General features: G+C 44.7%; 1 protein-coding gene across 1 annotated transcript in view; it reads left to right on the top strand.

Annotated features, from left to right (window-relative positions):
* LOC138788545 (RNA-binding protein 6-like) overlaps positions 1-20,703 on the top strand; it is a 50,555-nt gene extending 29,852 nt beyond the window's left edge. The window contains exons 10-21 of the mRNA XM_069966519.1: positions 473-630; positions 1,358-1,455; positions 5,225-5,273; positions 5,359-5,416; positions 6,219-6,310; positions 6,947-7,033; positions 7,113-7,190; positions 7,268-7,558; positions 7,640-7,714; positions 14,024-14,107; positions 14,324-14,394; positions 20,512-20,703. Coding sequence (XP_069822620.1) covers positions 473-630; positions 1,358-1,455; positions 5,225-5,273; positions 5,359-5,416; positions 6,219-6,310; positions 6,947-7,033; positions 7,113-7,190; positions 7,268-7,558; positions 7,640-7,714; positions 14,024-14,107; positions 14,324-14,394; positions 20,512-20,620 — 1,250 coding nt within the window. The 3' untranslated portion in view covers positions 20,621-20,703. The remainder of the gene's footprint in view (positions 1-472; positions 631-1,357; positions 1,456-5,224; positions 5,274-5,358; positions 5,417-6,218; positions 6,311-6,946; positions 7,034-7,112; positions 7,191-7,267; positions 7,559-7,639; positions 7,715-14,023; positions 14,108-14,323; positions 14,395-20,511) is intronic.
* Positions 20,704-27,455: the final 6,752 nt, after the last annotated feature.

Genomic DNA, 27,455 nt, shown 5'->3' with positions numbered 1-27,455 from the left:
TACTCCTGCGGTGAGCTGCGAGACTAACTTCGGGAAACCCCCCCCAGAGCTGACACGTCACGACCCGACTCGTGGACTGGCCACTCAGCTAGTCAGTGACTGGGGTTGGAGGTCACTCTAGTAACTGAGCGGCCATTCCATCAGCTGGGTCTCACCGGGAGGATGGGGTGTAAATTCATACTTGTGATCAGATTACCCTCGTCTGGAGAATTTAAAATTGGCCGGACTTCTCCTTTAAGGCTTGATTGACACAGTACATCTGTTCTATTTACCACAGAGAATTGTGTACACTATACATTGTAAAAAGCCTAATAGTGGAGATTCAAAAAAAAAAAAAAATCTAAAAAAAAAGTTTTAGAAGTAGATATTATGCACAAAGCAAGATGGGATGCCACATTGGTTGTTAAGGGTGAGAATTTCCCTTCTCACTTGTACTAGTTTTATGAGAACTTTTAATCTTGTCCACCCACAGCTGTCATCATTAGGGGAATCGGTGTGAAAACAACCCCAGAGAGTGTGGTGAAAGCGCTTCAGCCCTATGTGCAGTTGTCAGTGCGTAATGTGCGCATTATGAAAACCCGCAAGAGTGACCACCGGGGGTTTGGCTTCATTGACCTCAAAAATCACAAGGTAGTACAGCAATGCGGTTTCCATGTCAAGGGTTTACTGGGTTTCTATGAATCCATGTTAAAGAGAAACTGACAGCACATATACGTGCTGACAGTTATGGGTTACTTACTAAACAAGGATTTTGTTAGTATCCTTATCTTCATTGCCTGTCCTATCATCTTTTGTAAAAAAAAAAAGAAAAAAAGTCTTTTCTTCCCTGGGGACAGTGTCACAGAGGCACTGCTGGCATCCATTGAAATCCTGCGCAGCCTAGTGACAGAGTTGTGGTCCAGGAGTGGGGCGAGCACCAGCGGTACCGCAGACGCCTCTGTGACACTTCCCCAGGAAGTGTTTTGTTTTTCTAATACAGAGGAAGACAGAATGGAAAATGGAGATAAAGGTATTAATGAAATGCTTGCTTAGTAAGTGCCATTGACCATTCATTGTATACTAGTCAAGAAATCTGCAGACAGACATATATACTGTAACAGAGCCCCCTTTATCATATACTCACATGTTACTCTGCACTTGTACTGTCACACGTGACTTCCTCATCAGTGAGTATGCACTTGTGCTAACACATACATTCATACTCCTCACCAACATGTGTGCACATGTACGGACATACATGTATAACTCTGCTCCCATGTTGACATACAGGTATACTGCTTACCAGTATCTCTGTACCCATACTGATGTGTATACTTCTCACCTTTCTCCTCATTTACTCTCTACCCCATCACTCTAGGAAGCAATCCGTCTCACTGTGTTAATGCGAGAGCTCAAACCTCCACTCACAATTGCTGGAAAACCGATCTCTGTGGACCTCGCTGTTGGGGAGAGGAAGTGAGTGTTAGATAATAAGTGTATGACTTGCCTTATGAATGGATTTTGAGATTGACCAATTTTGTTTTGCTTTTATTTTCCAAAACTGAACTTCGTTTCTCTCCTGATCTCATCACTGCTGTAGCAATGTAGATATTCTGCTTGCTCTGGGGTTGCTAGCGTCAGACTATATCTTTTCTCATGGGTCACATGACAGGCTGACTGTGTTAAAGAGAACCAATCACCTAAATGTAACTGTCCCTATTATGAAAGTACATCTCTCCATAAGTCTATTCATGAAGATACAGACTGCATTTGCAGTCGATATCTTTATACTTTACCTGATCCTCTGTTCCCTGGCTGTTCCGGTGGGCGCCGCCATCTTGATGACATCACTTGCGTTCCACCGCTGGAACGCAAGTGACGTAATCAAGATGGCGGCGCCGGCCTTGCTGCACCGAAAGAAGCGGATTAGGTAAAGTATAAGATACATGCAAAAGAACACTGCAGAGACACCATCACATGTCTCGACGTCAGTGAACTAGCCAGACCTTCCCTCCGGGAAGGAACAACCAAGCCAAAGCGTTCTCCAGTCAAGGAAACCACCTCAGCAAGGTATCCATCCACAGACAGCTGTTTCGGGGTTTTTGCCCCTCATCAGTGTGGAGTAGGTTTCTGGCTAGTGGGAGCAATGACTAGTAAGTGCATGCAAAAGGACGCTGGTTGACCTCAGGGAGATCAACCAAAACACCGCAGAGACACCATCACGTGTCTCAACGTCAGTGTATTCTAGAACATTGCCCCCTGGGAAATCGAATATGCAAAACAGCTGTCTGTGGATGGATTTCCTTGACTGGAGAACGCTTCGGCTTGGTTGTTCCTTCCCGGAGGGAAGGTCTGGCTAGTTCACTGACGTCGAGACATGTGATGGTGTCTCTGCAGTGTTCTTTTGCATATTCGATTTCCCAGGGGGCAATGTTCTAGAATACACTGACGTTGAGACACGTGATGGTGTCTCTGCGGTGTTTTGGTTGATCTCCCTGAGGTCAACCAGCGTCCTTTTGCAAGTATAAGATACAGACTGCAGAGGCAGTCTGTATCTTCATAAGTAGATTAGAGAAGAGGGACTTTAAATAATACACAGCGATCTTGTGCTGTATAGCACGAGATCACTGTGTATTGAGCAGCAGGCAAAGGATCATGGGAACCTTTCCTGCCCTTCTGCATGACGGGAGTTTCCTGTCTCGCGCCGCCTCTTTTGAAAAGAGCCGGCTCGAGACCGGAAAGTAAAAAGTGAATAATTAAAAAACGTGGCAATAAAAATAATGAATTATATTTACAAATGTCAATAAAATTATGATTTACATCTAATTAAAGAATAACATTTTTAACTTTCGTCCATGATTGGTTCTCTTTAACCCCTTAACGACATCGGGCGTAACTTTACGCCCTGATGCCGGTAAGGGAGTTCAGAGCGGGGCCGCGCGGCGACCCCGCTCTGAACCGCGGAGGTCCAGGGTGCCACTTGTAGCCCGGGACCGCTGGTATTAGCGGGCACGGTCCGATAGCCGTGCCCGCTAATATAGTAATCAAATGCAGCTGTCAAACATGACAGCTGCATCCGATTACCGGACGCAGCGTCATCCCTGGTGTCTAGTGGGGAGATCGCTCCGAGGAGCGATCTCCGTAACTGAAGCCGGCCGGGGACCGCTCCAAGATGGCGCCGTCCCCGGCTCGGCACTCGTTTGTTTCCGGCTGCAGCAGCCAAAAGCAAACGAGTGCCTATCTCATGGATCTCTGCAGCATATCTATGCTGCAGAGATCTCAATGAGAGATCAAAGCACTTATACTAGAAGCCCTCCTGGGGGACTTCTAGTATAAGTGTAAAAGTAAAAAAAAAAAGTGTCATTATTAGTAAAAATCCGCCTCCCCTAATAAAAGTCTGAATCACCCCCCTTTTCCCAGGTTATAAATAAAAGTAAATAAATAAATAGCAAACATGTTTATTTATTTATCGCCGCATGCGTAATCGCCCAAACTATTAATTAATCACATTCCTGATCTCGCATGGTAAACGGCGTCAGCGCAAAAAAATCCCATAGTGCAAAATTGTGCATATCATGGCGCAAAAAATGACACCTGACACAGCCCCATAGACCAAAGGATAAAAGCGTTATAAGCCTGGGAATGGAGCGGTTTTAAGTGACGTATATTTGTTGACAATGGTTTAAATTTTTTACAGGCCATCAGATACAATATAAGTTATACATGTTATATATCGTTTTAATCGTAACGACTTGAGGAACATATATAACAAGTCAGTTTTACCCCAGGGCGAATGGCGTAAAAACACATTTCCCCCAAATTAAACAAAATGCGTTTTTTTTTCAATTTCACCACACTTTGAATTTTTTTCTGGTTTCGCAGTGTACTTTATGCAAAAATTCAGCCTGTCATTGCAAAGTACAATTAGTGACGCAAAGCTCATGTGGGTCTCTAGGTGGAAAAATGCAAGTGCTATGGCCTTTTAAGCACAAGGAGGAAAAACCGAAAACACAAAAATCAAAATTGGCTCTGTCCTTAAGGGGTTAAAGGGGTAGTGCGGCGCTAAACATTTATTCACAAAATAAACACATTACAAAGTTATACAACTTTGTAATGTGTGTTATGTAAGTGAATGGCCCCCTTCCCTGTGTTCCCCCCACCCCCGAAGTGTGGTGCTTTATACTCACCACATTACTGTCGACCCCCGACCACTATCTTGGGACAATGACGACATCTTCGGGAAGCCAGCCAAACCGCTCCAGCCGTCCTTCATGCCGGCCCCCCTCTGCCGCGTCATCAGCTGCTCAGCCGCGATTGGCTGAGCATAAACTCTGGGGGAAGGGGGCCATTCACTTACATAACACACATTACAAAGTTGTATAAATAAATAAAAATGTTAAGCGCCGCACTACCCCTTTAAGAAGTAGTAGTCTGTTGATTCTGTCATGACAACCTCAGACTAAGCAAAATTGCCTAGATTAACTAAAACTGTGTCATTCTTTGACTGCAAACCTAGACAGGCAGTCTTCAAATACACCAGATTTATCAGTTTATCTAAAGAGTCTATAGTCATAGTGTAGACCAACTATTAGTGCTTGCTTCAAACCAGAATCATATAAAAATTGTTAGCACATTTGGGCCATGCCCCCTTATGCCGAAGCCGCACCTCCTAACAAAGCCATTTTCCATTCGGCCCTGCACGTTGATGAAGTCAAGTCCTGGTTTTCTCTCCTAAACATATTTGTGTGGCTTACAGAGAAGACATTTTTGAAAGATATGCGATACCATAATTTTTGGCAATTGTAGTTCAATACAAGTCAGCCTGGTCAACTTTCAAGTTCTACGCTTGTACATACTGTAGCTCGAATCCTGTTCGCTGTCCCTTCCAATTATGGGTGGCAAATTTCTTTAACCCAACAAGAAATTCAGCTTCTTTGCAGAGCATTTTACCAAACTTAATTCTGAAAATGTAGCTGTACTGCCACAACAGATCCTTTCTTGTAAATTTCAGTACACACAAAGAGTTACTTCGATGTCGCCACCTTGTCACACTATGTAGGCACACTTCAGATCTGGCTCTTGTAGATGAAAGACGTGCTGTGGTTACTATAGTCAGCGACGCTAGTTTTGCTTAAATTCAGTCACTGTCCATTTACTACTGATGTTACTTTGTATTTTATTGTCTCTATCTATTAGTCAAGATTGCATTGTGCTGTATATTCACATCTCTTATGCATCTCTATAGCAATGAACAAGGGAAGTTTCAGAAAGGCAATAAAACTTCTACAGGGAAGGTGAGTTCATATATGTTAACCCTGGACTCCTGTTAAAACCTCCCTATCCCACTAAGATCACCACCTGCTATCTTTTTGATTACAGAACAGGAACCGCCGAGTGCAGAGAAGATCTATTGCCTATCCTGTATTAAAAACGACTAGTAAGATCTTTCATTTGTTTCACATATATGTATGTGTGTGTGTATGTGTATATGTATATATATATATTATAATATTATACACACACTCACCGGCCACTTTATTAGGTACACCATGCTAGTAACGGGTGGTCTTCTGCTGCTGTAGCCCATCTGCCTCAAAGTTGGACGTACTGTGCGTTCAGAGATGCTCTTCTGCCTACCTTGGTTGTAACGGTTGGCTATTTGAGTCACTGTTGCCTTTCTATCAGCTCGAACCAGTCTGCCCATTCTCCTCTGACCTCTGGCATCAACAAGGCATTTCCGCCCACAGAACTGCCGCTCACTGGATGTTTTTTCTTTTTCGGCCCATTCTCTGTAAACCCTAGAGATGGTTGTGCGTGAAAATCCCAGTAGATCAGCAGTTTCTGAAATACTCAGACCAGCCCTTCTGGCACCAACAACCATGCCACGTTCAAAGGCACTCAAATCACCTTTCTTCCCCATACTGATGCTCGGTTTGAACTGCAGGAGATTGTCTTGACCATGTCTACATGCCTAAATGCACTGAGTTGCCGCCATGTGATTGGCTGATTAGAAATTAAGTGGTAACGTGCAGTTGGACAGGTGTACCTAATAAAGTGGCCGGTGTGTGTGTGTATATATATATATATATATATATATATATATATATATATATATATATATATATATATATATTATATACACACACACATATACACATATACAGCTAGATGGCAGAGGGTGAAATTCATGGCCTGAAAGAAATTATTAGTTTTTTTCATACAGTGGTTGTGTCTTCTAGTGGATGATGGCCCAACTTATGTTTATGACCCCAAAACTGGCATGTATGTGGACCCCTTGACCAATACATATTACAGCAACACCAAAACACCGGTAAGTTCCCTAGAGCTGTGTTCTTGATAACTTTTGTAGTAGTAGTATATACAGCATAGGCCCTTGTCTGCACCCAATATTCCACAGTTTATTACTCTACCTAAACGGTTGCAGTATTATGACACATTTCCGTTAAAGGTAATCTATGCCCCAAGCTGCTAATAGGGGGTATTACGCAGAAGCACAGTGTGCTGTTTTTTATGAAATAAGTGTTTTATAATGTTAAGGTCATACTTGACATTTCAGCGCACCAATTTGGTCGCACGCTCCTTATGAATACTGCATCCTACCCTCTGCAATAACGGCCTTAATATCTATTTGGGGCGTTGCTACAAGAGCAGGCAGCTGTCTTTATTGGTGCAACAAAAACTGTTGGATGCTTAGCAATCAGCTGATTGCCCCCTGTTCAATAGATGGCTGAGATGGGAATAACCCTTTTAAGGAAAGGGGTGGTGACCTCTGTTGGATCTGTAATGTCACTTATGCAGACAGTAACTTAAATCTCCCTAATATATCTTAAAAAACCATTTGAGTAGAATTTTTAACAAAGTTAACCATTCAGTGGTCACCCTGTTGTAACACTTAGACCTCTGCTGCTCATGTCCATACCTCTGATATTATGTCATGTTTCATCAGCATAAAAAAGATGAGTATAATTATCAAGTCCCAGGCAGCGAGAAGGAGCCATCTAGTCAACCAAGGAGAGGCTTTACTGAAGACAAAGTAAGGGAATGACTGGCCGCTCCCCTCCCTGTGTCCTGCATCTGTGTGTGCCATCCTCATTGCTGTTAATATTTTTTAGATGAATGATTCAGAAGAGGATCCATTTAAGAGACCATTGCCACCTTTAGTGACCAAGAAGGAGGAGCAGCCTCCAGAGGTAATTTCTGCAGATGCCACAGTTTCACAGTGGAGCGCTAACACAGCAGCTCATCTGATTCATTTTTTTTCTTTTAGCCTAAACAGAACCCTCTGATTAAGTTGCTCGGAGAATACGGAGAAGACAGCGAGGAGGAAGAGGAGGAGGAAGAGCTTTTGCCCCCAATAAAGAAAAAGCCTGCTCCACCTCCACCTCCAGTCCCAGCTCCTAAGCCTGCCCCTAAGCTCTCTCTGCCCACACCCAGCACTGTTGCCAGTCTTGAAGAAAAGTTGACAGATTGGAAAAAAATGATTTGCCTCTTGTGCCGGCGACAGTTCCCCAGTAAGGATACATTAATCAGGCATCAGAAGTTATCCGATTTACACAAGGTAACTACTTGTAGTGCGTATTGTAAACTCACACTCCCCTGGTTCTGAATATAACTCCATCTGTGACCTCTACCTCAACAGCAAAATCTTGCCACCCAAGAGAAGATCAGAAAGTCTCAGAAAGAGCTTGCTTACCTGCAGAAGAAGGAACAGGAGGTAAGCTGCACTCATGGACATGTCCTGAATTTTTTTCCTCTTCAAATCTTCTGCCTCCTTGTTATTCCTTGACTATCATCATTAACGGCAACACCCCCTACAAGAAGTTCCCCCCCTGACACGCCTACACTAAAACAAAAAAGGCCATCCCTTAATATACTGATCAGATGGTAGCGAGGGGCTTGTGAGAATACCCAAATGTAAGACAGAAAACAAAGAGAAAAAAAGTGGTGCAGCTCACAGCTCTATTGGGGAGACTGAGGTTAACTAGATGCTACCCCTACCTACACGGGCATAAGACAAACAAAGTATGAATAAAAACAGATATCTAGTCCTCTAAAGCATCCTGAATAAAATCATAATATACATTTATTAAAGGCACACAAAATAAAGGATAAAAGTAGTGCATTAAAAACATAGGTCTAAAACATAGATATATATTTTTACATTGATACATACATATAACAATGTCCTGAATATTGGTTGCCGCGTGGCCCTAATGGCATATAGCAAAAAAATAAATAACAAAAAAAATATTTTATTTATAGTACTACAAGTGCCAGCAAGCTTACTCTGTACAAGTGCCACCAATAAGGAGCTGTAGTTAATAGAGAGCTGTGGATAGCTGCTCATATATAGTATCATGTGTTAGAGTGAAATATCAGGTGCAGAAACAAATGACAATTGATACCACAGGTACCTCTCACCAGAGCTGGCAATGTAACGTTTCCAGGAGCAATCTCTATTGGCGTTCCTGCAATTCAGATCCACAGCGTGTCCTCTTGGAGGTGGTTCCCGCTGAAGCGTAATGCGCAGCCTCACTCGGGAATGCAGCTCAATCAATGTAAAGTGAAGGTAACAGCTGTGGCTGGAGCAATGATGCACTTTTATGAAGCGGGGTGCACAAGGACACGCTGTGGATCTGAATTGCTGGAATGCCAATAGAGATTGCTCCTGGAAACTTTACATTGCCAGCTCTGGTGAGAGGTACCTGTGATACCAATTGTCATTTGTTTCTGCACCTGATATTTCGCTCTAACACCACTGGATATATGAGCAGCTATCCACAGCTCTCCATTAACACCTTCGTGCTGCAGCTAGTTTGGGCCTTAATGACCAGGCTAATTTTTCAAAATCTGACCTGTCTCACTTTATGCTCTTATAGCTCAGTGATGCTTTAACGTATGCTAGCGATTCTGAGAATGTTTTTTCGTGACATATGGCACTTTATGTTAGTGGCAAAATTTGGTCACTATTTTGTGTGTTTTTTGTGAAAAACATCAAAATATCATGAAAAATTTAAAAAATTTGCATTTTATGAACTTTGAAATTCTCTGCTTCTAAAAAAAGAAAGTCGTAGCACATAAATTAGTTACTAAGTCACATTACCAATATGTCTTCTTTATTCTGGCATAATTTGGTAAACATATTTAACTTTTTTAGGGTGTTATGGGGCTTAGAAATGTATCAGCAAATTATCACATTTTCGTGAAACTGATTTTTTTAGGGACCAGTTCTTTTTTTAAATGGATTTAGAAGTCTGGTATCCTGAAAACCCCCATAAGTGACCCCATTTTGGAAACTACACACCTTAAAGAATTAATCTAGGGGTATAATGAGCATTTTAACCCTACGGGGGCTGGAGGAAAGTATTCACAATTAGGCAGTAAAAAAATTTGAAAATTTTAATTTTCCAATAATATATACGTTTAGATTAAAGTTTCTCATTTTCAAAAGGAATATGAGACAAAAAGCACCCCAAAATTTGTAATGCAGGCTCTCTTGAGTACAACGGTACCCCATATGTGGGCGTAAACCACTGTATGGGCACACAGCAGGGCTCAGAAGGGAAGGAGCGCCAATTAGCTTTTCCAATGCAAATTTTGCTGAAGAAGTTTCTGAGCGCCAGGTGCGTTTGCAGTGCCCCTGTAGTGTCAGCAGAGAGAAAAACCCCCATAAGTCACCCCATTTTGGAAAGTACACCCCTCAAAGAATTCATCTTGGTGTGTGGTGACCATTTTGACCCCACAGGTATTAGAGGAAAGTATTCAAAAGTAGACAGTAAAAATGAAAAACTCAAAATTTTTCCAATATTATGTTCTTTTAGTTTGAAATTTCTCAATTTTATGAGGAACAAGAGGAAAAAAGTACCCCAAAATTTGTAACGCAGGTTCTCCTAAGTGAAAAGGTACCTCATATGAGGGCATAAACCACTGCATTTAGCTTTTTCAATGCAGATTTTGCTGAAGAAGTTTCGAGCGCCAGGTGCGTTTGCAGAGCCCCTGTAGTGTCCACAGAGTAAAATCTCCCAATAAGTCACCCCATTTTGGAAAGTGCACCCCTCAAAGAATTTATTTTGGGGTGTGGTGAGCATTTTGACCCCACAGGTGTTTGAGGAAAGTATTCAAAAGTAGACAGTAAAAATGAAAAACTCGATTTTTTCCAATAATATGTTCCTTTAGTTTGAAATTTCTCAATTTCTCGAGGAACAGGAGAGAAATGTCACCCCAATATATGTAAAGCAGGTTCTCCTGAGTAGAACGGTACCCCATATGTGGGCATAAACCACTGTATGGGCACACAGCCGGGCTCAGAAGGGAAGGAGCGCCAATTAGCATTTTCAGTGCAGATTTTTCTGAAGAAGTTTCTGAGCGCCAGGTGCGTTTGCAGCGCCCCTGTAGTGTCAGCAGAATAGATTCCCCCCAAAAGTCACCCCATTTTGGAAAGTGCACCCCTCAAAGAATTCATCTTGGGGTGTGGTGACCATTTTTACCCCACAGGTATTAGAGGAAAGTATTCAAAATTGGCCAGTAAAAATGAAAAACTTTTTCCAATAATATGTTGGTTTAGTTTGAAATTTCTCAATTTGACGAGGAACAGGAGAGAAAACGTACCCCAAAATCTGTAACGCAGGTTCTCCGGAGTACAACGGTACCCCATATGTGGGCATAAACCACTGTATGGGCACACAGCCGGGCTCAGAAGGGAAGGAGCGCCAATTTACAGGAGCAAAATTGCAGCTAGTAATGGTTATTAGAATAGCGCAGTTACTAAAATAGAATAAAAAAAATGAGAATACAGGTAATGTGGGGTGGTTACGGGCAACCAGGGGTGGTTATGGGCAACCTGAGGTGGTTCAGGTAATCTGGGGTGGTTACGGACAACATGGGGTGGTCACGGGCAACCTGCTGTGGTTACGGCAACCTGGGGTGGTTACGGGCAACGAGGGGTGGTTATGGGCAACGTGTGGTGGTCACGGGCAACCTGCTGTGGTTACAGGCAACGTGGGGTGGTTACAGGCAACGTGGGGTGGTTACAGGCAACGTGGGGTGGTTACAGGCAACGTGGGGTGGTTACAGGCAATGTGGGGTGGTTACAGGCAACGTGGGGTGGTTACAGGCAACGTGGGGTGGTTACAGGCAACGTGGGGTGGTTACAGGCAACGTGGGGTGGTTACAGGCAACGTGGGGTGGTTACAGGCAACGTGGGGTGGTTACAGGCAACGTGGGGTGGTTACAGGCAACGTGGGGTGGTTACAGGCAACGTGGGGTGGTTACAGGCAACGTGGGGTGGTTACAGGCAACGTGGGGTGGTTACAGGCAACGTGGGGTGGTTACAGGCAACGTGGGGTGGTTACAGGCAACGTGGGGTGGTTACAGGCAACGTGGGGTGGTTACAGGCAACGTGGGGTGGTTACAGGCAACGTGGGGTGGTTACAGGCAACGTGGGGTGGTTACAGGCAACGTGGGGTGGTTACAGGCAACGTGGGGTGGTTACAGGCAACGTGGGGTGGTTACAGGCAACGTGGGGTGGTTACAGGCAATCTGGGGTGGTTACAGGAAACGTGGGGTGGTTACTGGCAACCTGCAGTGCTTACAGACAATCTGGGGTGGATACGGGCAACGTGGGGTGGTTACGGGCAACCTGCAGTGCTTACAGACAATCTGGGGTGGTTACGGGCAACGTGGGGTGGTTACGGGCAACCTGCAGTGCTTACTGACAATCTGGGGTGGTTATGGGCAACGTGGGGTGGTTACGGGCAATGTGGGGTGGTTACGGATAAACTGAAGTTCTTATAGGCAATCTGGGGTGGATACCTGTTATCTGGCATGGGCACCGCAATCTGGAGGGGGTCATTGGCAATTTGGGGTGGTCAGAGGCGCCGTGCGGTGGTCAGAGGCGACGTGCGGTGGTTACGTGCAATCTGGGGGGGGGTTACATGTAATCTGGCATGATTACGGGGAACCTGGGGGGTTATGTGCAATCTGGAAGGGTTACAGACAATCTGGGATTGTCACTGATAAACTGAAGTGCTTATAGGTAATCTGGGGTGGGTACATGTAATTTGGGGTGGTTACGGGCAATCGGGAGGGGGTCACTGGCAATTTGTGGTGGTTACGGGCAACGTGCGGTGGTTACGGGCAACGTGCGGTGGTTACGGGTAATCTGGGGAGGGGTTAGGGGTAATTTGGGAGTAAACTGCAATTATTACTATAATAAAAAGTGTGTGTTTTATTTTTTTGTATGTTTGTCACTTTTTGTACTTTACATATTCATTTTCACTGTATTACTATGATTACTGTGATATTTTCTATCTCAGTAATCATAGTTCAGTGACAGAGACCAAATTGGTCTCTGTCACTTTAAATTTTCAGAGTTGGCTGGTTGTGAAGCGCATGCGCACTTCATAACCAGCCAGGACGTCGAGGAGGAAGGAGCTCCGTGGATCCGGTGAGTATATGGGGAAGGGGGGGTGACTGGGGGACGGGGGTGACAGGGGGGGTGGGGGGCGACTTGGGGGGTGGGGGGACATCACTTTTTATCCCCTGTCACCAATCATTCATGGTGACAGGGGATAAAAAGTGCCTGGAGCACATGGCACAAGCGATCAGCGGTATATAGTATATACCGCTGATCGCTTGTACCGGGACCAAACAGGGGGGTCCCCGATGACTGCCCCATGCTTTCCGCTACCTCCGGTGGCGGAGAGCATGGGGCTTTCATTCATTTTAACTTTTACATCGCTGTGAACCGACATTAGTCGGTTCACAGCGATAACGGCGGCCATCTTGGAAATGATGGCCGCCGGGGGAGGGGGGTTAGTGATCGCCCTACTAGGGTGGGCTGATCTGAGGTCTGGGGGACACTTATTTCATCTCCCCCCGCCGTAGATTCACGGCGGGGGGAGATGAAAGGCGGCGGCGGCACCGGTAATCTCCTTTACCGACGGCCGCCGCTATAACGTTAATAGCGGCGATCGTCGGTAAGGGGGGGGGGGGGCGGGACGGACCCCACACACTGCCCCAACCCCTCAGCTACCTCCGGTAGCCGGGGGGATGGGGTGGGGGCCGTCCCGGCCCCGCAGCCTTATTCTCTGCCATCGCCGTAAAAAGCTGATGGCAGCAGAATAAGGACCATTAGTGACCGCCGTAGAAAGCCGTATCGGCGGTCACTAAGGGGTTAACTACAGCTCCTTATTGGTGGCACTTCTACAAAGTAAGCTTGCTGGCACTTATAGTGCTACAAATAGAATATTTTTATTTATTTTTTTAGCTATATGCCATTAGGGCCCCATAAAGTCCAATATTCAGGACATTTTTATATGTATGCATCGATTGTAAAAATATATATCTGTTTTAGACCTATGTTTTGGAAACACTACTCTTTATCCTTTTCTTTTTTGCGTCTTCAACAAATGTTTACTATGATCTTATTGAGACAGAAAACACCTTGTATGTGGACATAGGATCCTTGTCCTCCTCATTATATTGAGGGTGTCAGCCCCAGTCAGTGACACTGAATCTTATAACAGAATATTCTCTTTGCCTTAGAGAGCTCTTTTGGTGAGTTGGGGGTATTTGCTGCTTTCTAAAGATTTGTATTTTCTAAAGATTTGTATAGCTCCGTCTAACATCCATGTCTGTATTGTAATCATTACATTTTATGCTTCCTAACCCCACCATGTTATATAACATATGCTGTATCGAATTTATAGAATTGTCTATATATGTCTGCGCCACCTTGGATGTCGCCTTGACAACCAGAATGAAACCCTCTATATGTTACCCTTCAAGCTGAATTGAGAAAAAGTGGAAATACTGCAAAATAGAAACATATTATGAAGTAACTCTGGGTTTACGAACGGTTTCAGAGCCCCTTTCACATCTAAGTAAAATACTTGGATTTATTTGGAAATGCAGTTCCCTTTTTCCCTACTGTATGTCTCACTCCTTTGCTGTGAGATTATGAATATAAATGGGGTGGATTGTTACTTGGCTGCCAGATATTGAACATGGATGTTATCGGCAGGAGAATCAGTCCATACAGAGGAGGTTGCTGCAGGCCAGGAAAGAACTGGAGATGCTGGAGCGGGAGGAGGAATGCGCGCAGCAGGTGCAGTGACCTTTTCTGGGATATGATTGTTTGGCCGACTACGTCACGCACACTCACTGCACTGCTCCATGGCTGGCTGCATGCTCATTATTCATACCCCTTCCACCAGCCCTGCATGTCTCATCCCCCATCATCTGCCAGTAAAGGGCATTTACACTGTGCCGTCCTGTGTAGCTGCAGGGGTAGACCTATCTTGTCATTCTACTCTTTTGACAGGAAAAGAAAGGTCTAGACTCTGATGTGCGAGGTCCTGGAAAAAAGAAATCAAAAGGTTCAGATACCAGCAGGTAATACGTTTATCTACCCTATAGCTGTCTGGTTTGGGTATATAGCGTTACCTCATGCCTGAACTACAAGCTATTTAAAAGGGTCGTCCCAAAATTAGAATTTATCAGCTATTCAGTGGATTTCTGATATCCAATATCTGATCATTAGGCTCCCCACTGATCACAAGAGTGAGGGGTAACCTGACTGAATCGAGCTGTGGTCACACATGTGGCTGAGCATTGTACCTTCCTTAGTTCCATAGGAAGTGAATGTTGCAGCAGCATGTATGCTTGACCCACCCCTATTATAAATGAGGGGTCCGAAAGGTCAAATAATTGTCAGTGGATAGGAGATAAGTTCTCATCCTGGGATAACCCTTTCTAAAGGGAATGTCCTTACATTCTGCAAACTGATAATAGTGTCCATTTCCATTATGAGTTTTGTTACAGTTGTGTTCAATTGAGACAATTTTGAGAGCTAACCATTCTGGATGTCAAGTGTGATACACTGCACCAAACAGGAGATTTTTGCAGCTGCTTTGTATAGTTCACAAATGACTTTCAAGACCAATACTGGCAGTTGGGCCCCATATCTCTATTGGGAGAGGGAAACCAACTCTTGTGAAGACACACAAGATTTATACAGGTATATATCAGATGTGCACCATCTAAGCTTGTAAATGGTGTGGAAACCACTTATCGATTAAAGAGGGGGGGGAGGAATATCACTTTAAACTCCCCCGGAGGATGACCGGGAAACAAGGTAGTGTTATACCTGCTTTCCTTTGCACCAGTCACCCATAAGTGCCAGTATTCCATCTCAGTGCAAGGTTACCATGTGCTTGCCCGATGACGCAGGGGATGTGAGTATACTCCTGGTCTTGGGTTTCTGTTCCTTATGCTGCCAGGTCTCCAGTCTGGGGACATCCAAAGTGCCTACAACCTACCTGAGCCTGGTAGACTAGCCACTCTTTCTGCTTTCCTTGGGCATCCTTTGCCCTACCTTCCTAGGCACAATGTTTTGTTCCCGGGAACGCCACTTTACGGCAGCAGTATAAACAAAGTTTGCTTGCACTTGATGTAATTAAACATTCCCATTCGGGCAGTGTGCTTCCCACTGCTAAATGCCTTAGCCTCCCAAGGCCGCCTTCTCAGGACCCCCCTCTCGCCTCTGGAGCCTCTGTGGACCACAAGGATGAGTCTTCAGTTACCCCCTGGGTGGCAAAACCCTTTAAAGGGGCCAGGTGCTCTCATCATAGGTCCCCTAATAGGACCACTGCTGGTGAGACTGCTGCATTGCATATCATGTCTGCCTCTTTGGGGTCTAAAAGGGCAGATCATCTGGCATCTGCTGGTCTGAGACAAGCATTTCTCCATATCTCAAAGTGAGGTCTTCTTCAGTCAACACAGATGCCCACCACTGACATTTCCTGGTTACAAAGGTTCTGCTCGCCAGAAGCATCCTAGTTGACCTCCTCTAGAAGACCTGATACCTTGTTTTCCTTTCATAACAATTTGATCACAAAGTGGGTGGCTCCTCCTTTATCATGGATGTGATAGGAAGTTGATCTAGGAAATTTTATTCTGATTGCCAATTTGGGGTCGGAAAGGAATTTTTCTCCCTGTGATGGGGCAGTTGGCATCTGCCTTTTGAGGGGGTTTGCCTTCCTCTGGATAAACACTGTAGGGTTATAAATTGAACTTGATGGACTTGATGGAGCTATGCAACTGTCTCTCTAGGAGTACCATCCTTCCCTTAGTGGATGGTGCTTCTCTTAGTGATCCTGTGAACAAAAGTTTGATGTTTTTTCCAAGACTGTTTTTGTGGCCACAGGTTCAGCCCTACACCCAGCCTTTGACGCTCTTTCAGTAAGCAATCCTTGCTAAGGACCTTATGAATCTTGCTTCCTAACTCCTTTATGCCTCTGACTTTGTCAGGCGAATGCCTGGACAATAATAATCTAAGGCCTCGGTGCAGAAGTTCTCCCCTTCCCCAGAGGTGTCAACAGCGTTCGGGGGGCTTGTGGAGTTTTCGCTACTTTTTTTTGTTACTCCTCCCAAAAGCCTGAAAAGTGAAGATGTTATGGATAAAATGTCTATTTTTTTTTATATATTTTACACTTTTTGTACACTCACACACACATACTTTTTCATGCTTGTGCCTATATACTTTGCCTGCTGAAGAAACTACCAGGTGTAGAAACATGGCACCGCCACCTGAGACTACACCTAAGATGTTGATACCTAAGTCCGAGAGGAAGAGTGCCCATATGAGGAAACAACCAATCCTGAGTGACCAGTCCACTATAGAATGTTTTTTGTGGTGCTTTGCACACGCCACTGGCCCAGCCATCCGTATAAACAAATGTAACCCACAATAAAGGGGGCGTCCCTTACATGTGAGCTGGTGTTCAGTGTGTGATTCTAACAGTGCATGCACCAATCTTTACATATTTGGACGGGGGCAGACACTTGTAGTGGTAAATATTGAATTACCGATCCAAAACGACGACCCTCCTCCAGTCCTAAAGGACGTTCTTTTAATCCCAAGCCGTTCTGGCATGCCTGCTCTCAAGGGGTTCACTTTCAATTCCTCATCTGCCTTTGGAGTACAATATTGAGGTCACCTCTCTTCCTTCAGCTCAGTTCCTTCCATCCCAGCCTCCAAAGTCTCCTTCGCGAGCTTTGGCTTTTTTTCCCATGCAATTTACAACCTGCTTCTCTAGGGTGTAATAATTTAAGTTCCTCAGTCCAGACATTTTCTAAATAAATATTTTCAGTCCCAAGGAGGACTGCTTGGCGAAACCCATTCTGGACCTCAAGAGGCTGAATTCCTTTTATGCATCTGAAAGTATCAGATTGAATTCTTGTGGGGGTCATTAGAGATCTTTTCATACATTCGAGACATTCCTATTGGGACTGGCCAGGATGTCCTTTTTGTTTTAATGTAGGTTTTCTGCATTTCTAGTTTACAAACATACCCAAGGGTATTCACCAAGGTCCTGGCAAAATTCATGGCACTTTGTCGCTCCAGGGGAGACAATTTGAATTATCTGGACAATCTCTTGGTGAAGACCCCCTTAAAGAAGGAATCCCTGGTAGGTCTCGCCATCACACTACACCTTCTCCACCAGTTTGGCAAGATTGTCAACCATGAGATGACATCCCTTGTTCTGTCCAAGCAGTAGAGGTTCTGGGGAAGTCCTTCGATACCAAGGTGGTCAAAGTTCTCCTTCCACCCAAGCCGGCTCTGACTATTTGCTTCAGTGTCCGCATTACATTTTTTTTGCATGGAGACAGTTCCCTTTGCCCACTCACACCCCCCCTTCAGAGGGTGATTCAGGCTTGTTAGGACAAGCCTCTGCTTTCACTAGACAGGAAGATTGCTCTGTGGTGGTGAATCTCCCTCTCAGCTAAGTCAGGCCTTTCTCACTCCCCACAAACTCTTCATCTCCACCAATGCCAGTCTGAGTGGGGAGAAATCATCTGTTCCCACTTAGGGCCTTATTATTCTGAAAGATTATTGTGCAAAAAATCATTTGAATTCAAGCAAATGTACACATTGTTTGTTCATATTTATGTATGTTCGTAGACTAGAGTATACAAACTCGTAATTGCGATTGCAGCTAACAACTATCATTCTGTTTAAGGTGACATTTTTCAGGTCGTTTCCAAAAAACGCTCCTTTGCAATTGTTTCATTAATCGGTGGAACCTAAAAATTGCTTTGTCTAAAAGGACCCTTAAGCCTCTATTACATGGGACAATCAGCGGGAGCAAGTGAGCACCGACCTGTCAGGTCAGTGCTAGCTTGCTCCTCGTTTCCCACTCGCTGCCGACACTATTGCACATGCCGACAGCAAGCGAGGGGGCCCATGGGGAGCTGCGGCAGGGTCCCGGGAGCCCATAGGAGATAGTGGCGGTCTGCTGTCGCTGTTCCTATTTCACAGAGTGACAGCAGCAGATTGTTGCTATCCTAGTCGTTAGTCTTTTAACATGTGAAAGACTGTCGGCTGATTGTTGCCTTTTATTACACAAAGTGATTATCGCCCGTAATGGCGATAATTTGTGTAATAGGGCCTTTAGTCCTTGGTAAAAATCTATCTCTAGATCAGTCTTCTGGAACTCAGCACTATGAATATTTCTATAGGACAGTGCTAGAAACAATCAGTCGATGAATGAGCAAACACTGATCACCGGCCCTTTTTACATGGACCAACTATCAGGTAAATGATTAGATTAAAGTAAATTAACCATTATCAGCCAATGTAAAAGGGCCTTTAAATAAGGGCCCTATAACACCAACAGATGTCTGACAGATTTTTTTTTTTTTTTTTTTTTCAGCCGAAGCCAGGAAAGTATTTGAGAAGAGGAGAAATTTCAGTCTTTCCTTTGTGAACTGTTCTCTGTTTATAGTCCATTCCTGGCTTTGGCTGAAAAAATCTGTCACATATTCTGTCAGACATCTGTTGGTGTAATAGGGCCTTTAGTCTAAAGGCCCTTTTACATTGGCTGATAATGGTTAATTTACTTTAATTTAATTTACCTGTTTTCTTAAGATAGCAACAATCTGCTGCCGTCGCTTTGTGTAATAGTGTAACAGGAGCAGTGGCAGCAGACCACTGCTATCTCCCATGGGCTTCTATGAGTCCCCCCTGCCCTTACCTATTACACGTGCCGATGGCAAGCAGGGAATGAGGAGCAAGCGAGCGCTGACCTGACAGGTCGGCACTCGCTTGCTCCAGGAGTTTGCCCCATGAAATAGGGGTTTAAGTCCTGTATATTAGGTGTAAAAAGCTTAACCATCAAGCTGAAGCTGATCAATTTAATATGACTGTTGAGGCCCATTTACACGGGGCTATCATCGCTAACAAATGCTCCGAGGAACAATGGATCAGCCAATAATGGGCTTGTGTAAGGGTATGTTTACACTGAGCAAATGCGGTTGAATTGGCATGTCAATCCTTAGAGCAGAGGCACGTGAGCCCTCCCATAGAGATGGGGTTCAACACTGAAGCAGCCGGAAACGTAATTCCGTCCCATTTGCGCAGTGTGAACATACCCTAAAAGTGTAAGGGCCCTATTACACGGGACGATTTTCGTGCGAAGAATCGTTAAATCGTTCAAATTTAAACAATAATCGTTCTGTATAATTGCAGGCAACGGTCGAAAAATCGTTTGTATGTCGTTGATCGTTGATTTCGATTTGAACCTAAAATTGTTAATCATTCGCTAATCGTTCGCTGTAATTCACGTTCGTTCAAGTTCCACGTTTTTTCACTAATTGTCCAGTGTTATAGCACATTGTTTATTGTTTTTCTGGGATCAGAAGGAATAAACGATCATAGTAACGATCGTAACTAACGATTATCGTTCTGTGTAATATGGTGAACTATTTCAGGTTAACGATAAACAATCTTGTTTGCGATCATTAATCGTTAGTCGTTAATCGTTAAAAATAGCTCAGTGTAATAGGACCCTAAGGCTGTGTTTACACATACAGATAACTGACCAATTTATCTGACAAATTTTTTAAGCCAAAGCCAGGAACAGACTATAAACAGAGAACAAGTCATAAAGGAAAGACTGAGATTTCTCCTTTTTTTAAATTTAGCTGTCAGCTGATTGTTGTCTTTTAACATGTTGAAACAAAAAGATTAGTAAAGCAACGATTTGCTGCCATCCTTCCGTGTAATAGGAGTGGTGGCAGCAGACCGCTGCTATGTCCTATGGGCTCCCCGGATGATCCCTCCCGCACCACCAGTCTCCCCCACCCCGCACTTGGTGTAATAGCGCAGGGAATGAGGAGCAAGCGAGCGCTGACCTGACAGGGCGGCGCTCACTTGCTCCATCCGATCGGCCGTAATAGAGAGTGGACCTTTTGTGCGGCAGTAAAATTATCAGCCGCACATCCACTGTGTAAATATGGGATGTGCAGCTGATAATGAATGTTAATGGCGCGCAGTTTATCACTGCAAGTGAGCACCGACCTCTCTGATCTCTCGGCTAGTCTGTACACAGTTCCATATTGGGCTGTGTGAAAGGACCCAAAGCATAGCACCCACTCCTTCTCTGATCTGTTCTTATCTTTGCTGTGACTTCGCCTCTATTTTAATTACCTCCTCTGCTTCCATTACAGCGAACATAAACCTAAAGTGAAGAGTGCCTCCGGCCAGAAACAAGCAGGAGAATCGTATCGGGAGAACATGAAAAGGTTGATCCTAGAGCGGTATAAGGAGTTGGAATGATCCCCTCCCTTGTTGTTGCATCCGTTCTCTGCCATCTATGTACTGCTGCTATTTGTGTTTTTATAATAAAATGTAAAGAAAAATGTTGTGGTGAAACATTGACCTCCTTAATTGGGGACACTTGGAGGGGGATCTTACTTAAGGCCCTATTCCATGGGCAGACTGTGAGGAGCAAACGAGCGCTATCAGCGTTCTGCCACCTCTAATGCACGCGGCGGCATCGAGCGGGTAAATGCGGGGGGGGGGATCGCTAAATCGTCCGGGCAGCCCATAGAGGGTAGTGGTGGTCTGCTGCTGCCACTCCTATCCCATGGAACGACGGCAGCAGATCGCTACTATCACAGTCATTGTTTTTCAACATGTTTGAAAGACAAACTACTGCAACCATCGGCCGACATGAACGATGTTGGCTGATCGTTGCCTTCTATTCCACGGGAAGATTATCGGCTGTAACGGCCGATATCTGCTGATCGTTCTAGCCTGTGTAAAAAGGATTCTGATTGTGGGTAGGCAGGAACACCTACTGCAGTTAATCTGTTTAAAAGTGGCAGAGAGCAGCCATCCTTGGGACATTTTTATAGAGGTTTTGCTCTTTTTGTGAAATTTGAGAAGACGTCTGCTTTTTTTGACTTTTTCAAACTCAAGCTACCTTGGCAGCGTTTTCCTGTGACTAAAACCCTCAACTTCTACAGGTCTTTAAACAAGCCAATTATAAGGCAAATGTGTGCTTGTAGGAGGTTTACGATAATTGGCCGTAAAAAGGGCCATCAATAAAATCATCTGCAGCACTTTGCTATTTTGCCGTGAATGATTACGTTTAAAGGGGTACCCTGGAGCAAAAACTTTTTTAACTAGTGCCAGAAACTACAGATTTGTAATTTATTTCTATTAAAAAGTTGAATTCTTCGAGTACTTAGTTCCTGTATGTCCTTCAGAAAGTGGTGTTATCATTCCAGTCTGACACTGTCCTCTCTGCTGCCACCTCTGTCCATGTCAGAAACTGTCTAGGGCAGTAGCAAATACCCATAGGAAACCACCTGCTTTTTGACAATTTCTGTCATTGATTCAGGTGGCAGCAGGGAGCACTGTCAGACTGAAAAGAGTACTCCATTTCTTGCAGGGCATACAGCAGCTAATAAGTATTTTAAGCGTACCTGTCATTAGACAGCTTTACCCAATAGGGGTGCAGTCACTTCTGGTGCTGGAAGATCAGGTAACTATGGATACGTCCACCCTGGGTGAGTTGCATTTATGAGACACTGCCTGTGCCGGAGGTCCCCAAAGCTCTCCTGGATAGCCAAGCGTCTCTGCTGCCCAGGAGAGCTTCAGGAGAATGACAGGCTCTGGAAGTCTCCCGAATCTGTCCCGTCAGCCAAGCTTCTCCAATGAGATGCTTGGCTGCCCGGGAGAGCTTCGGGGAGCTCCAGGCAAACAGTGTACATCACACTGCCTGCGCTGGGAACGGGATGGGAGATGCGCGGCTGTCGGGAACGGGTCACAGGTGAGTTAGTTTTTTTTTTTCCTCTATTTTAACTGCACCACAGCAGGGCTCCAGTTAGTAGACCCTGCTGCAGTACGGTGTATAAGGCGATCCCCTGACAATCTTCTTGAAAGTGAAAGGTCGTCTTATACGCCGGAAAATACGGTAAGTTTTGCATAAAATACGCTGCGAAATCAGAAAAATTCTGTGCACAGTAAAGTTGAAAAAAAAGCAATTCTTTTTATTTGGGAGGGAGGGGGCTTCGTTTTAACGCTGTTCGTTCTAAAAATGTTTTCTGGTGGGGGTCCCAGGGCGGGACAGATCGTGGACAAGGGGAGAGGTAAGTTAGTGCCGTTTGTTATCCCCTCCCCCCCGCCACCACCACCTCCCGTGCCCTGTCATTTAAAAAAAATAAAAATCCTGAGGCCAGACTTCTTTAAAGGGGTTTTACACTTTATAGCAGAATAGTTCAGTGTACTGCAATTACTGACAGCAGTTTCCTCTTACCTCATAGACCTAAAATCAGACTCAACTCCTCCAGGTTTTGTGGCGATCCTGTCCATAAGATGACCGTGTGACAATTCCCCTCCCTCTGTTTCCTCTATGGGTATATACAGGCTCAGCGCTGGACAATGAGGGGAGTGGGGCATGGTCCGCTATCTTATGGACAGAATTGCTAGGAGGGGAGTCTGAGGTACACAGGGAGCTTCTGTTAGTGAGTACACTTTACAAATACAGTGGTGCCTTGGATTACCAGCAGAATTTGTTCCGGGACCGTGCTTGTAATCCAAATCACTCTTAAACCAAAGCAAATAAACCAAGATAAGAAATCAGAGAAATTCAAACAATTGGTCTCCCCCCCCCCCCCCCCCCCAAAAAAAAAAATGATTTATTATTCTGAATAACATGTAAAACAAATGAAACAAACATTCAGAAACAGCAGAATATGTGATATTATAAGTTACTGTACAGTAATGGAGAGGATGGGAAACACAAGGGCTGACAGAGACTGCAGGGAGCATGAAAGAATGAGCAGGGCAGATGTGGGCACATACATGCAGCACTCTCTGTCCGGAGAGAGAGTTCACAGCTATGGAGAGATTACCTCCACAGTCCTGTCCCCGATATAAGCACCAGCTTGAAGTGGATCTGGTATGATTTGGAAGGTGGGGGAGACTTCCTGGGTCAGAGTACAGGGCTGTAGACCCCGCTATGCAGACAATGCCCCTCTCCCACCCAGTACAGGGAGCTCTTAAACCAAAGCAATGCTCTTAAACAATTTTGAAAAACTGTGAGCTCTTAAAGAGGATCTACCACCAGGTACATCCTTTTTAATCTGACACAGGGATAGAACAGCGCCGTCACGGGCAAACTGGTGCCGCGGTAAGTTTTTCGATCCGCGGCCCAGTTCCCGTGTACGGCGCCGTTCTATCCACGGGTCTCAGGACAGTGCTCCGTTTGCATGCAATCCGTTCACATGCGTTTGTTTTCATTCATTCTTTGCACTAAGCAAAGAAACCAAAGAAGAAAAATAAACTGATAGTTAAACGGATGCTGACTGATGCAAACTCATGTACAAAATACAAACAGACCATTAAAAAAGATGAACTTTTTGCAATCAGTTTGTATCAGTCTGCTCATCAGTTTATGCTCATCCGTTAAATTAATATGGACGGATCCATTAAAAAGAATAAAAAAAAACGCTAGTGTGGCCGAGCCTTAGGGCCCTTTTACACAGAAAGATTATCTGACAGATTATCTGCCAAAGATTTGAAGCCAAAACCAGGAACAGACTATAAACAGAGATCAGGTCATACATGAAAGCCTGAGATTTCTCCTCTTTTCAAATCCATTCCTGGCTTTGGCTTCAAATCTTTGGCAGATAATCTGTCAGATAATCTTTCTGTGTAAAAGGGCCCTTAAAGGGAACCAATCACGCCGAAAATCCATCTTAAGATAAGGAAACGTGCTGGCACATCACCCAGCACGTTTCCTAAACATCCCCCTGTAACCTCTGTGCCCCCCTCCATCAGTCAGTAATCTTACTTTAAAGAAGTCCAGCGCTGCATGTAAATTTCTGGCAAGTAGTCACGGTGGGCGGATTTAGTCAAGGTGGGCAGAATCAGTCACAGGTCCTGGGCGTCTGTAATGGCTGTAATCACGCACCAGAGGGGCGTGCTTGAGGTCTGCCTTCCATCTACGTGACCTGGCGGCTTGCGTTTCACCTCGGCGGCACGCTGATATCATCCGCACGCAGCGCAGACGTCTTCTGCAGTACGGCGGGAGACGACGCCAACGTACTGCGCATGCTCGGACTCCGGAAGATGACGGTGCTGCGTCCGGATGACGTCAGCGCGCCGCCGAGGTGAAACGCAAGCCTCCCGGTCACGTGGATGGAAGGCAGACCTCAAGCACGCCCCTCTGGGCGTGATTACAGCCTTTACAGACGCCCAGGACCTGTGACTGATTCCGCCCACCGTGACTACTTGCCAGAAATTTACATACAGCGCGGGACTTCTTCAAAGTAAGATTACTGACTGATGGAGGGGGGCACGGAGGTTACAGGGGGATGTTTAGGAAACGTGCTGGGTGATGTGCCAGCACGTTTCCTTATCTTAAGATGGATTTTCTGCGTGATTGGTTCCCTTTAAGGCCCTATTCCACGGAACGATTATCGTCCGTATTCGGCCGATATTCCACGGGACGATTACCGTACGTAACAGCCGATAGAGTGCAACGATCAGCCGACATCGTTCATGTCGGCTGATCGTTGCAGTCGCTTGTTTTTCAACATGTTGAAAAACAAGCGACTGATACAGCAACGATCTGCGAGCGGGAACGAGGAGCAAACGAGCGCTGAGAGTGCTGGTTTGCTCCTCTAAACGACTTGTGTAATAGGCCCTTTAGTTGTTTTTCTCCTCACTAGAGATGAGTGAATTTACAGCAATAATGAAGCTCAGCACTTTATCTCTGCAATCTGCTCATCAGCCGGCTGACTTTGAACTCAGTGCTGCTCTGCTGCAATTGCTGGAAAAAGCTGGATCCAGTCCTGGGGAACTGGGAAGAGTTTCCCAAGACTGGATCCAGCTTTTCCAGCACCCGGGGAGGAGCGGCAGTGAGTTATAGGGCAGCTGGCTGATGAGCAGATTGCAGAGATAACAAAGTGCTGCGCTTCATTATCGCTGTAAATTCACTCATCTCTACTCCTCACCTTGTTTTTATGTTTTTATGTGAGAGTCTTATTGTTTTTGCAAGGACAAGTACTTTTCCCTAGCTCCCCTTATGTTACTATAAAATACATTATGGAGGCAGGAAAAATGTTTTCAGTGCAAAATTAACTGATCTGCTTACTTTTTTTACATGTACAATCCAATTAGGTAGTTTCTCTTTTAGGCTGGGTTCACACTGTTGCAATGTTTTTGCAATCTGTTTCTTTGCAAAAAAAAAAAAAAAAAGATGGAAAAACTGATGCAATTGTGTGCATTGGTTTTAATCTGTTTTTCATTGACTCAGGCTGGGTTCACACCAAGTTTTTGCAATCCGTTTAACGAATCCGGGTTTTTTTTGCGGACACAAATGAGCGCGACCATGTTTTGTGTCCGTCAAAACAAAAACATCCATTTTGATCCATTTTTTTTTTTTAGAATGGAAGTCAATGGAAAAACGGATCATAACGGATGCACACAGTTGCATGTTTTTTTAAAAAAACGGATTGCAAAAACGTAGTGTGAACCCAGCCTTACATTATAAAAAAAGATGTTTTTTTTATAACGCACACAAAAATGGAGTCAATCTTATTTTTGTGTCTGTTTAAAAAAATGATTAGTTTTTTTTTTTTATTATGGAAGTCAATGGAAAAAGGATGCATATAAGTGCATCTGTTTAAAAGGCGGATTGCAAAAATGTAGTGTGAACCCAGCCCTAGGCTACATTTACATGTCAGTATGTTTTCCTGGATGAAAATCTGGGTAATCTATTTTTCAGCCGCAAAAAAAAAAAAAAAATCATCTGTTTTGCATTTGTATTGTGTTCCGTGTTTTTAATCTGTGTTTTGCGGATCTGCAAAAAAGGTGTAGTGAAGAAAAAAAGAGGGGATGGCAAAAATGATGTCATTAGCTGTCCCAACCCCCCCCCCCCAAAAAGGTGACCTGGTTGTCTGGGGGCCATTTTACAGTCATTTCTATCAGGCAGGATATTTCTGGCAGGAGCTTGGTGATGTCACAAAAAAACGGATCAGTGATACGGGTGGTTTTGCGGATTGCAATGTGCTCTCCGCAAATTTTGTGCTCTCCATAGACTTCTATTGTGGTGTCCGTTCTGTAAATACGGACCGTATTACAGATTGCGGATCCGCAAATGAACTGGCTGTATGAATAGCACCAATGAAAATAATGGGTTGTAATGGATTCTGTATTTCCTGGGCCCTAAAAACGGATGAAAAATACTGATGTGTGAATGTAGCCTTACTTAAAAAAAAAAAATATATATATATTCTGTGGATTTGTTAGTTTTCCACCTATGGAGCTGTGTTTTTGTGCCCCTTTTTCCACTTATGGGGCTGCGTTTTTGTGCCCCTTTTTGCACCTATTGGGGCTGCGTTTTTGTGCCCCTTTTTGCACCTATGGAGCTGCGTTTTTGTGCCCCTTTTTGCACCTATGGAGCTGCGTTTTCGTGCCCCTTTTTGCACCTATGGAGCTGCTTTTTCGTGCCCCTTTTTGCACCTATGGAGCTGCGTTTTTGTGCCCCTTTTTGCACCTATGGAGCTGCGTTTTTGTGCCCCTTTTTGCACCTATGGAGCTGCGTTTTCGTGCCCCTTTTTGCACCTATGGAGCTGCGTTTTTGTGACCCTTTTTGCACCTATGGAGCTGCGTTTTCGTGACCCTTTTTGCACCTATGGAGCTGCGTTTTTGTGACCCTTTTTGCACCTATGGAGCTGCGTTTTCGTGCCCCTTTTTGCACCTATGGAGCTGCGTTTTCGTGCCCCTTTTTGCACCTATGGAGCTGCTTTTTCGTGCCCCTTTTTGCACCTATGGAGCTGCGTTTTTTGTTGGTATCACAGTTTGGTGTCTGTTTGATAATTTTTTTCCCTCTGGTTGAATCAAATGTGTTTTTATTTTTCCGTTTGTGTAATGGGGGTGAATTTTGAAATATTGTGTACAATTTCTCCATGAGGGAAGCGGGCGGCACTAGAGTCTCCTCATAGCTGCTATGGCCGCCGGCCCCTGAACCGGTTCCTCCGAATTGGACGCCTCCCCTGCGGGTTATCTATGCAGGCAGAAGCAGTAATAGAAGAGTCTGCTATGTTGGATGATAAGCAGACGTGAACCCCGGCTAATAGCGATGGCCATTGGGCCC

Source organism: Dendropsophus ebraccatus, chromosome 4, assembly GCF_027789765.1.
Source record: "Dendropsophus ebraccatus isolate aDenEbr1 chromosome 4, aDenEbr1.pat, whole genome shotgun sequence".
NCBI lineage: Eukaryota > Metazoa > Chordata > Amphibia > Anura > Hylidae > Dendropsophus > Dendropsophus ebraccatus.
Note: the sequence above shows the minus strand (reverse complement) of the source record. Positions and strands in the feature narration are given on the sequence as shown.